This window comes from Carcharodon carcharias, chromosome 4 (genome assembly GCF_017639515.1).
Source record: "Carcharodon carcharias isolate sCarCar2 chromosome 4, sCarCar2.pri, whole genome shotgun sequence".
Taxonomy (NCBI): Eukaryota; Metazoa; Chordata; class Chondrichthyes; order Lamniformes; family Lamnidae; genus Carcharodon; species Carcharodon carcharias.
This window is the reverse complement of record NC_054470.1, coordinates 159,907,179-159,917,871: the sequence shown is the minus strand read 5'-3', so window position 1 is coordinate 159,917,871 and position 10,693 is coordinate 159,907,179. Positions and strand designations below refer to the sequence as shown.

General features: G+C 39.5%; 1 protein-coding gene across 1 annotated transcript; it reads right to left on the bottom strand.

Moving 5' to 3' along the window:
* Positions 1 to 807: 807 nt before the first annotated feature.
* LOC121277250 (proteinase-activated receptor 1-like) lies at positions 808 to 9,513 on the bottom strand. Its single transcript, XM_041186486.1, has 2 exons — positions 9,141 to 9,513; positions 808 to 4,446 (listed from the first exon to the last, which is right to left on the bottom strand). Exons 1-2 carry the CDS (start codon positions 9,205 to 9,207, stop codon positions 3,227 to 3,229), a joined length of 1,287 nt encoding a protein of 428 aa, XP_041042420.1. The 5' UTR covers positions 9,208 to 9,513; the 3' UTR covers positions 808 to 3,226.
* Between the last annotated feature and the right edge of the window lie 1,180 nt (positions 9,514 to 10,693).

Sequence of the window (10,693 nt, the reverse complement as noted above, 5' to 3'; positions counted from 1 at the left end):
TTATCAGCCCAAGCCTGAATGTTGCCCAGGTCTGGCTGCATATGGACAGAGGTTGCTTCAGTATATGAGGAGTCGCGAAAGATGTTGAGCATTGTGCAATCATCAGCGAATATCCCCACTTCTGAGAGCCCTTTCCATCTCTGCTTCTTGTCCTACTCTGTGTGTCATCTGCTCAATCTTTTAGCCCTGCTCAATACCAAGAAGAAACACTACTATGCCACGCAAGTCTGGAAGCAACTGCTTTGCACACAAGTCTTTCCACCACCAAAAATGTACTTCAGTACTTGCTATTCAGCTACCTGTACAATATCAAAACTAGCCAATTATATGAGCACTCACAACCTGTAATATTGCAGCAACAGCCAAAATAAATAAACCAGTTTCTAACCAGGAAGTCATTTATGATTCTTTAAATAGTGTTGATGGTGGTGCGGGAGGGATCCTTCATGCTGATTAATGTTGTGCCCTGTTGTGTGGGGTTAAGAGAGGGCACAGGCTGGCAAAATAGCAGCACTGCATGCTGGCTGACATCATGATCTGCCTGCTGTGCATGCTGCTGGATGGCAGATGTGAACGCACTTACCCCTTTAACAATAAGGTGTCAAGTGCACTCTTCACTGGAAGTGTGTGCACGCACTTCAGCTGAATTCCGGATGTTTAAGATGCCTCATAACACCCAAACGAAAAGGTTGCTTCCAGATCCAAATTTGCCTCAGTGCCTTCTTATGGAACAAAGGCTGGAAATACTGGCAAATGTCCAAATTGTAAGAGTATGTGTCAATAAGATAGTTTCCAATTATATCTGACTGAGTTTATAAATTTTTATTTTAAAACATAAGTATTAGTTTTATCCATTTTCATGCAATTTTAGACAAAATATGTTTAAACATAGTACGATTACATACTTTATAAGCTAACTGTAAAGCAACCAACATAAAATACCCATGAAATGAAACTTTATCTTTCCACAGCAATATAAGAAAAATGGAGCACAATCTTATAGCATTATATACAAACATACACAGGAATATAAAATAACATTCTTGTTCTCATATCACTTGTAGCATTCACTAACATAATCTTTTCAACCGGAAAGTTATTTCACATTGATGCACTTGACTTGAACCCATTTTTGTAACAAATTAAAAGAGTGGCAGCCTGATCTGGAATGTAGAGGTAACAGATAATTGAAACAATTCTAATGGCATTGTTTCATTTTTAATCACTACTAATACTATACTCGTATTTGGTTGTAGGAGCCTCTGCTAGTAACAGCTGTAAAACCTAATGAATATTCATGGAATTATGGCCTTTTAAATCACTATTGAATATGATTATGTAAATATGTTCCTCATAAAGAGTTGAAAATTACAATTCATATTTTCACATAACTGTTAGGGCCAGCCCATGTAATAACAAAAGGAACTGAAGATCTTGTAACAGAAGCAGACCAATTACAAAGGGAAGAACATCTGCATTTATATAGTGCCTGTTGCAACCTCAGGATGTTTCAAAACGCTTTGCAGCTAATTAAATACTTTCTGACATGTGGTCACTGCGAGCTTCAATTTGATCATACATATTTGAAGCAAATGAGAGACATAATGCATAGTTGACTGCATTCACACTTATACACTGGCTTTGATAGCTGCAGCAATATAAATGGGTACATCTTAGAGCAGTTACAGAATTATATTCCACTATTTCATCTTGAGGCAAGGTTTCACCTAGAGAATGTTACTTCTTCCACTAAATTAAAATAACAAAACGTTAAATGCATTGTATTTAATTTATTCTAATCTTGAAAAGTTAGCACATGTAATACAATTTAAAAGAAAGTTTTCAATAAGAGTCCAAGTCATAGAAGATAGAATTCCAATTTTACTTTTCTAAGCGAGAGATTAGACCATCGCCTATCACTGAAGAGAGTAATTTTGATCTTAACACCATGCTAGTACAGTAGCTCTTTGGGACATTAGATTAAAAAAATATTGGCCTAGGTATTGTGGTCAGCAATGAAGTAAAGATACTGACTGCTGACCTCGAAGAAAGCTGCCCACAAAAATCTAACAATTTTCTGTGGCATGAATTTCCCTTCTGCACAGTAGTTTAAATCTGGTGTCAAATGAGGAAATGTCCTGGCATCCAGCAATAATGATGTCAGCAAGCATGTAGGCAACCAATCAATTTTGAAGTATTCACACTTAAAATGCATCACTTTTAATTTAAGATTGAAGATAGTGAAATAAATGAGTGACCATATTAGGATAGAAGCTAAAATAAAGATAAAACAAGCTTAAAAATATTTATGTTTTATGTTTGTAAAAATATGTAGAATTTTTAATCATTGTGGAGAATTTGGTCTTCCACAAATATAAAATTAGCTTTTCAGGGCCAATGAGGGTGTTCAACAGTAATTATGAAGTCATCCTGCTGTTAAAAACTTAGTTATACCTCAGTGAACCAGCTGTAACTTTTTCTGTGGTTTTACGGCAAGACTAACAAGGTTATAGTGGGTTTTATTATCAATTTATGGTTGCAAGGGAGACAGCAGTCTCTGGGGAAACTCCTATAGCGTTCCCTATATGGAGAAATATAAACTCACTGGCAGCAACTCAAGGTTTCTGGACTATTCTGCACATGTCCAAACTCTCGAAGTTGCTGTCAGTTTCAGTGGAGTGATGATGGCAAACACTGACAGTTTCACCATCCTTACCAAAGCAAAATCTGGGCCATTGTTTTTCTGATCAGAGGAGCTTCTTCCAAAACCCTTCACCTAGTTACTCCCCCATGAGAAACAAAAACAAAATAAAGGCTGCCCAGCGACATAAACCTTTAATAATAATCCACCAAACTAAGAATAGGAACTATTTCTTTCAATCCTATTGACAGGATTGACTTGTGACAAGGCCAAGTCTGCATAGTAGTTAAGGTGATTATGAATCAAGTACACTGAACTATAATGTTATTTCAGCACAAATATGTTCTGAATCTACTTGATGAACAAACCATGCAATGTGAAATATAACCAGAACAGAAACATTTTAATTAAATCTGGTCTAAAATCATACTTTCTGTCACAGATAAATGTGAAACAAATTCACATTGAACAATAAAATCCAATGAAGCTACAAAGTTAGAGGACGTTGTCACATAATAAGGCCAAATTGCAGGTTATCATGCCTTCATAAAATATAAAAAAAACTAACAAAAAAATGAAATCAATTTAGGCTAGCAATTTTTTGTAGCAACTATCATTGAAACTGGAGTTTCCTGTTTTACAGCTCTTAGGCTCTGTTTGACTACTCCCAGATTCAGTGACATCCCTAGGACACAGAAGATTCTGAAAATGCATTTGGAACAGGGTTGAGGCATGATAATAAATCAAAGGGTCAAGGCAACAGCTCACACTGCCTACGCACACACAAAGCATGTAAGCAAAATAGAGAGAGTCACTTGGTGCATAATAAAATTGAAGATAATGTATGAGTAAAATAATGTTAGTTGGTGCAAAGCAAACAATGAAGACAGAAAGCACAATCACAGCCAAACAGATAGCACGTGTTTTCTTGCACTTGTTTGTTATATTTGCTGAATGGAGGGTTGAGATAATACATATGTAGCAGACAGAGGTCACAAGCAGGGGAATTACAAAGAGCAGAAAGCACAAAGTGGGAAAATAGTAGCTGGAATAGTTTTGTAGTGTAGAGAGAGGTAGCACATCATGGCAGGTTGTAATGTTCAGCTCAGTAACATACACCGTTTGTTCAGTAAGGAGAAGTGGTGCAGCACCACCAATAGCTGCAAGCCAAACGACAAGGCAAAGTACAATGGCACGGCCCCGGGTCCTCCAGGAGGCAGATCGTATAGGATAAACCACAGCGAGAAATCGGTCAATACTTATGCACATCATCAACAACACTGAACAGTACATATAAGCATAAAAACCACCAGTAACTAACCGACACAGGAAAGAGCCAAATCCCCAGTTATTACCAGAAAAATGGTAAGCGATTTTCAGAGGCAGCATCAGCACAAATAACAAATCTGCTGCTGCCAAATTCATCATGTAAATTATAGTCGGCTTTTTAAATTTCATTCTGAAGTGAATCATTAAAATTGCGACACAGTTGAGAAGCAATCCCACGGCAAATATAATGGTATAAACAGAAGGAATAAATGCAGTCATCCATCGACTGGTTAGGTATTGTTCCGCTGTATTTGAGATGGCTACAGCTTCCCCATAGCGTTCCTCAGAGTTTATATCAGGGACGATGGGTTTATTGTCATCCGATCCAAATCCAGATCCATCTCTGAATCCACTTCCATCGTACTGGCCTGAACCTTCACCTTCAATTTTCCCATCAAGATCAACAAATTCTGAAGGTTCAGGGTTCGGAAGGGCTGCAAAGCTTTTGGGATTTATTTTTCTCTGTGATGAGTGGCCTGAAAAATAACAATCAAAAGGCTGAAATTAATGTTTCCAATTACTCAACAGTGAAAACATTATTTTTATGTTAGATTCTGTGTAATGTCATTTTTGGGAGCCAATGAAAGCATTATGTTTTGGACACATACTTTTCTAGAGCTGGGCAGCAGCCATAAGCAACACAGAACATCAGAAACAGTATTATATTGGACCACTATACTTTATTTACAGTCTACCATTGGAGATTATCACCAATCAGTTTGGAAAGGTTGGAGGGATTTCCTCGCATAAAAGATTGTTAGGACATGGAATACTCCTACCCATAACAGTGGTGGTTATGAGAATCTGCAATAACTTCTAAGAGGGAACGATTTGAAGTTTTCTTTTCCCCAGTGATACAGGGGTTGGAACAAAATAAATAGTGCTTAATGTCTTCCTCTGTTTTATAAAAATCTAAGATTGTATGATTTCAGGGTGGTTTGTACTAATGTCTGAAGTATAATATTAAATATGCAATCACCAATATAATTGCAATGAATAAAATCCCATGACTTTTTGAGCTTGTCAATTCTTTATAATATTTCTGTAGTGCAAGATCAGTTATCCCATCCTTCTCCCTTTGCCACGTATACCAAATCCAACTATTACTTGCTTTTGATTATTTTCTTCTTTGGGAGCAATCATCTTGTTGCAGATCATCCTTGGATTCTTATTTTAAAGGGGCTGCAGTGAAAAGCAATTAATTTTGGTAATGTTCTCACCTCACCTTGGAGTTCCAAGTGCATTGTTGGGTGAGACCCAATATACTTATCAGCCAAGAAATTTTCATCCAATATTACTCTTAGCTGAAACACTCATTGTGACAGTTGGTTAACTTCATTATTTAGTTAATAAGCAATATGTTGGTGTGATAGTCACAGAGGCCAGATTCAAATCACACAACAGTACATAAATGGCATTTAATACTGTACAGTCTTCAAATGTTTCAACTACTTACAGACGACTGAAATACGTTATTTATAAAGTTTAATGGGGAACAATTGTCTGGTAAAACATTGCATTCTGATTGTATTGAACTGAAAGTTAAACTTAACATTTGATTTCAAAATTGATCATTTTAATCTGGCAAAAGTATTTGTTTCATAAGAGATAACTGCAATTTAACATTCACTTTTTCCAGTAGCAGCGACCTTACTGTTTCTGTGACAGATATATTTGTGATGCTTGAGACCTAAGCTTTGGGTAAGTCTACCAAAATGTATTTTGTGTAAACATTATAAGCAAAATTGCTAATTGCATTCTCTTCGAGGAATTGTCTCCCAAATCTATTTATGCGCTGAAGCAACCTAGGATGATCGCCTGTCTGCTTTGCCAACCTGTTCTCAGTCGAGAACAATACTTTTGCTTGTCTCTGTGGCCTGAGAAACCACTGTGAGGATAAATGCAGCGACAGAATACATCCTTGCCAAGTCTGTTGTTTTGATTACATTTGTGCTGGCCAGTGGGCGTTTTCACACTAACATGCACAGCAAGACTTGCGCACACATAACTAAACCCATTTGCAAGAAACAACTAAGTATCCAATGGACGTCATAGCATTTCTGTTTTACAGAGAGGCATTTCTCAAGCCAAGTTCGGGACATATTACATCAGTTACCCTTGCCCAGAAATTAATCAACACGCACTCTCCACTCGAATTATAGTTCTTATATATGTTCATAAAATACCAAAGCCACATTATGAAATTAAAGAAATAATCTTACCCACAATGAATATAACAGCTGTAAAATAATTGGATACAAAAATACCACTGAAAAATACCACAGAGGCAAAATTAAAAATTCAAGAGGAGTGTTCCGCTTGTTTCTGTTAGTTTTGCAGCCAGCTTCCACTGTAATATAGGGCAGAATTAATTAAACCAGCACAAAGGATCGTGGAATTTAAAGCGTAGCTGAGTTACCTCCAAAATTCACACGCGTGCTTTCTAGAATCTTATAGGCTGGTTCAAGATTCAATCCACACAAAACTCGCCGTGCATCAGGTCAAAATGGTGATATTTTGCCGATACCATTGGTTCTGAAAAGCTCTCTAAATTGTGTACATTTTCCGAGCGCACAGGCACTAGTAGGTACACTTCAAAAAGATTTTCAAATCAAATTATGAATAAATGGAGCTTTGTATATCAATGGAACTATTAACTGGCTCTATAGTTTTAAAGTCATGTTCAGTGCTCTTAAAACGGGTATCTTAACAGTGAAGGATTCCACACCCTTATTAAAAACGCTCATTTTGATGATTAACCTATTTTCAGCTGTATTAATAAAATTGCACCGTTACCGCTTTTAAATACATCAGGAATACTTTCCAAGTGGAAAAGAGAAAAAAAAAGAATTGTTTTCTATTGCACTGCCTGATTAAACTAATTCATAGATGATTTTGATGTTTAAGGTCATGCAATTAAGTTTTCGTAAAAACTACCCAACCAACGCAATTTCAAGCGCAGAATGAGCGCAATTGTCCAACTGTGTCCAAAGCGCAAAATCTACCCCTAAATGCTAAAAGTCTCCCATAAACTTGGAAGATACTGCAGGAATTTAGCTTGTTCAGCTAAAAAGAAAATGAACACTGATTAAGTATAAGCCTGTAGAATTTCACGTCCAATTCTGATTGCCAAGCCATGTAGAATGTCTAGAATGCACTCCCACAACATGCAAAAAAAGCAACTCGAGCCAGTTGATCCAACAGATGTTTTTTTTTAGGAAACCAACTTCCAAAAGCAATATTGGAGGAAAATAATTTGAAAATGAAAACAAAAGCGGAAAACAGTCAAGGATTTTTTTTACATCAAACAAGTCCCGCCACATTTACACCGGTCACTAATGAAATGAGCTGAATGAAAATCTTTCAGTTAATTCTGTTCTGCAGTCTGCCACTTTGCTTTAATTTTCATTCGGTTTTCTTGTGTCTTTTTTCCTGTAAGTGGAGCTGCCTCAAGAAAACTTTCCCTACCATGTGTCCACCAGACACGGTTTCCAAGTGTTATTCTGCAGCATTCAAAACTCCTTGCTGATGTTTCTCATCTCTCTCCCAGCTTCATTGCGTATTACACTTCTTTACTGATTGTTTTCCTTTGTGTTTCTGTTTCTTTGCTCTTTTCCTTTCTTCCCTTTCTTTTCTTCTTTGCTTCTCTTAATCTCTCTCCCTCCCCCTCTAAACTTTAATCTTTTCGCTTTAATCCTTGAGTTTCCATTCCTCCACCCTGGGCCTTAAGATAAAACAGCCGGAACAAAATGGCCATGAGACTTGGAGACAAAGTAAACAACCTGTGTTGTTTTCTCCAGAAATCTCGCTGCTTAGTATAATTCCAGTAACTGCATGTCAGCAATCCCTCTGGTCATATCTGTGTTCTGATCATGAAACATAGGAGGCAGGAACACTGGGGACAATATGCAGTATCTCTTAGAGTATCTGTAAAGTCTTTGAAAATATTCTAATCGTTCTCTATCGATAATGCATTAGTCACACCTCAACACATTATTCCATCCATAGTTTGTCACACCCAGTTGATAACGCCAGCTTTTATCAACAGGATGTATACAGTCAGTGTGCGAAGAAGCACAGGTTCGCGGAATAAGAACAGTCACAGACATGCTATGCCCCTTCTATGTTCAAAGTAAAAAGTTCTAGAGTAAAGGAAGAGATTGTTCGAAGTTTCATAACAGAGCAGTCTGGAACTGAATTCCTTTCTCATACAATGACGAAGTTTTTTTCAGGCAAATGTGGAGTATTTGCAAGGTTTTCTTTTTATGTCGAATTATTTAGGTACTTTGTGCCTTCGTCCAAGGAAGGGGGCGGGGAGTGCAGGGGTGTGTGTGGTATTTACGGATTAGCTCTCATAATCTAGAAGCACAGTGGCGGGGACTTGTCGTTGTGGTTGTTGTAGGGTAGTATCCAGGCGGATTTTAGTCAGGTTTATAAAGCAGCCTCAAAGCGCCCCACGGTGAATAGCTTGTCTGGGGTGTAGTGAACCAAATATACGCACAGACGATGGGATGATGTCTTCACACATAGAAAAAAACCAGTTGCCTACTTACGAATCAGTTTGCGGGCCAATAACCTTCAAAAGTGCTGAATCTATTTGAAGTAGCGCCGTACAATCTCGCCAGCACATCACTGCGTTAGTGCGGATCGATGAACAACAAGCGTGAGAAAGCCTGAATCCCGACACTTGTCTAATCTTGGCTCTGCTCTGTGCGAAGGGACATCAGTGGACCCATGGGTTGCGCACATACCTACCCATTCCTCCCCCCTTCTCCACAGCCTCCCTCCTGGATGTTTAAAAGGGTCGATGTGTAGAAGGAATAACGGGGAGAGTAAGCAGACAGTTGACAGCAAGTCAGCGTCCACACCCCCTCACCTCGGGCACTTGTTCAATTCCCCTTCTAGCTGCTGCGTAGATTTCAATCCTAGAAACTGAACAAGACTAGAAACTAATAAGAAACACCCCAGGTCCGATTACTTTTACACTGACACAACAGAACTTTCAGGGAGTTCATTAATTAACTCCATGTATAAATTAACTCAGTTTTAGTATCTATAAACTATTAACCCCAATTGGTTCTATTGTATCTGTTTTATATATGTGCATTTTTTAAAAAAACTTCTATATTTCATATTTTCTATATTTTCATCATTTAAAATGATTTCTTACCGTGTCTGAGAGCTGAGGTCGCGGGGAGCAGCGCGACCCACAACACAAACTGAACTTTCCAAGCCATTCCGAGTGAACTCACTCCACAATCCCCGCTCCAGCTCAGGTTAGGTCCGTAATTGAGCCCAAGTCAGATATAACCAGCTCCCTTGGAGGGAGAAACACCAGGGAACCCAGCAGTATGAGGAGGGCAAAGTGAAATGCACGGGATTTTTTTTAGCTTCTCCCGGCTCGGGTGCACGGTGCCGCGTGCTTCTTTGCTGTGTGTGTGCGTGTGTGAGGGCCGAGTGCCTCCGGCACCGTTCCTGGCGCTACCTCTTCTCACCCCGAGCAGGCTTTGATTTCATAACTCCGCTATTTCCGGAGAGGATTTAAAGGAACAACAGAGCCCGCCCTCGCAGTCCGCCCACAAAAGCCACTTTTCCCAGTCAGGCACACCACGCCAGTTAGCAACTCAAATTAAAGTGTAATAAATCCTGCAGCCATTAAACTTGTGATGGGGGGGGGGGGGGGGGGGGGGGAGTCAGGTTAAGTTTATGACGTTGGGTCCGTATGGAATAGACAGCGTTACATCCTTAAGGAATTCCCTTGTATTTCCATGAATTACAGAAACTGTTATGAAGTAAGCTCTTTGTGTCTCTGCAGCAACACCGCCCCCCCCCCCCCCCCCCCCCCCACCCACCTCTGTTTGATACCGTGCCGCTGGTAAAACCACACCGCTGGTCATATCTGATGTGCGTCACTTTATAAGGGGCCAGACAAGAAGAGACACTGCAACGAAGCGGCGGCACTTCTTGATCCAGTGGAATTTCCGCCCTGAAAGGAGCCGCTCCAGGTCAGTCCCTGAGGGGAAGCTGGAAATTCCTGGAACCTGAGTACCTTTGGAAGGGTGCTGGGCTGCTGACCCCCCGACTCCATCCAGGAGGCCAGATTCATTCTATGAAGCTCACTGAAAGGGGAAGAGCATGTTTATCTTTTCTTTTCCGCCGATGCTGCCAGACCTGCTGAGTTTTTCCAGGTAATTCTGTTTTTGTTTTGGATTTCCAGCATCCGCAGTTTTTTTGTTTTTATAAGCATGTTTATCCTTATGGACTTGTCTTTATTGAAGTTACTAACATTGTCCACCCACCACAAGCACGACAAGCCAGGGAGCTCCCAGCTTCTGCCTGTATTCCCGGCGTTAGCGGGGGAGCTGGGCTGGGACAGTCGTGCTAATTCCAATGGTACCTCAACATTCCTGGGTTACAGAAAGGGGCATTGGATTTGGAACAGGATCAGACTGGGTAGTGATGACACGTTCTGTGGCTTTAATGTCCTGCCGAGACTCAGCACCAACTGCCACAGATGAATAATTGTTGTTTGGGCTAGGGACTGCAGTGTGAAGTGAATAAACATTGATAAACAGTTAACGCCCCGTCAAGGAATTTACAGCAGCATCTGTTTATGAGGAAACATTAAGATAAAAGCAAAAAACTGCGGATGCCGGAAATCCGAAACAAAAACAAAAATACCTGGAAAAACTCTGTTTAAGAGGATAAAAACAAAAAAACTGC

Bases quoted from the DNA above. Each gene is read 5' to 3' on its own strand.
- LOC121277250 (XM_041186486.1), bottom strand. From the start codon at position 9,207: ATGGCTTGGAAAGTTCAGTTTGTGTTGTGGGTCGCGCTGCTCCCCGCG. The intron at 4,447-9,140 runs GTAAGAAATCAT...GTTATTTTTCAG, and splicing joins GACCTCAGCTCTCAGACACG to GCCACTCATCACAGAGAAAA.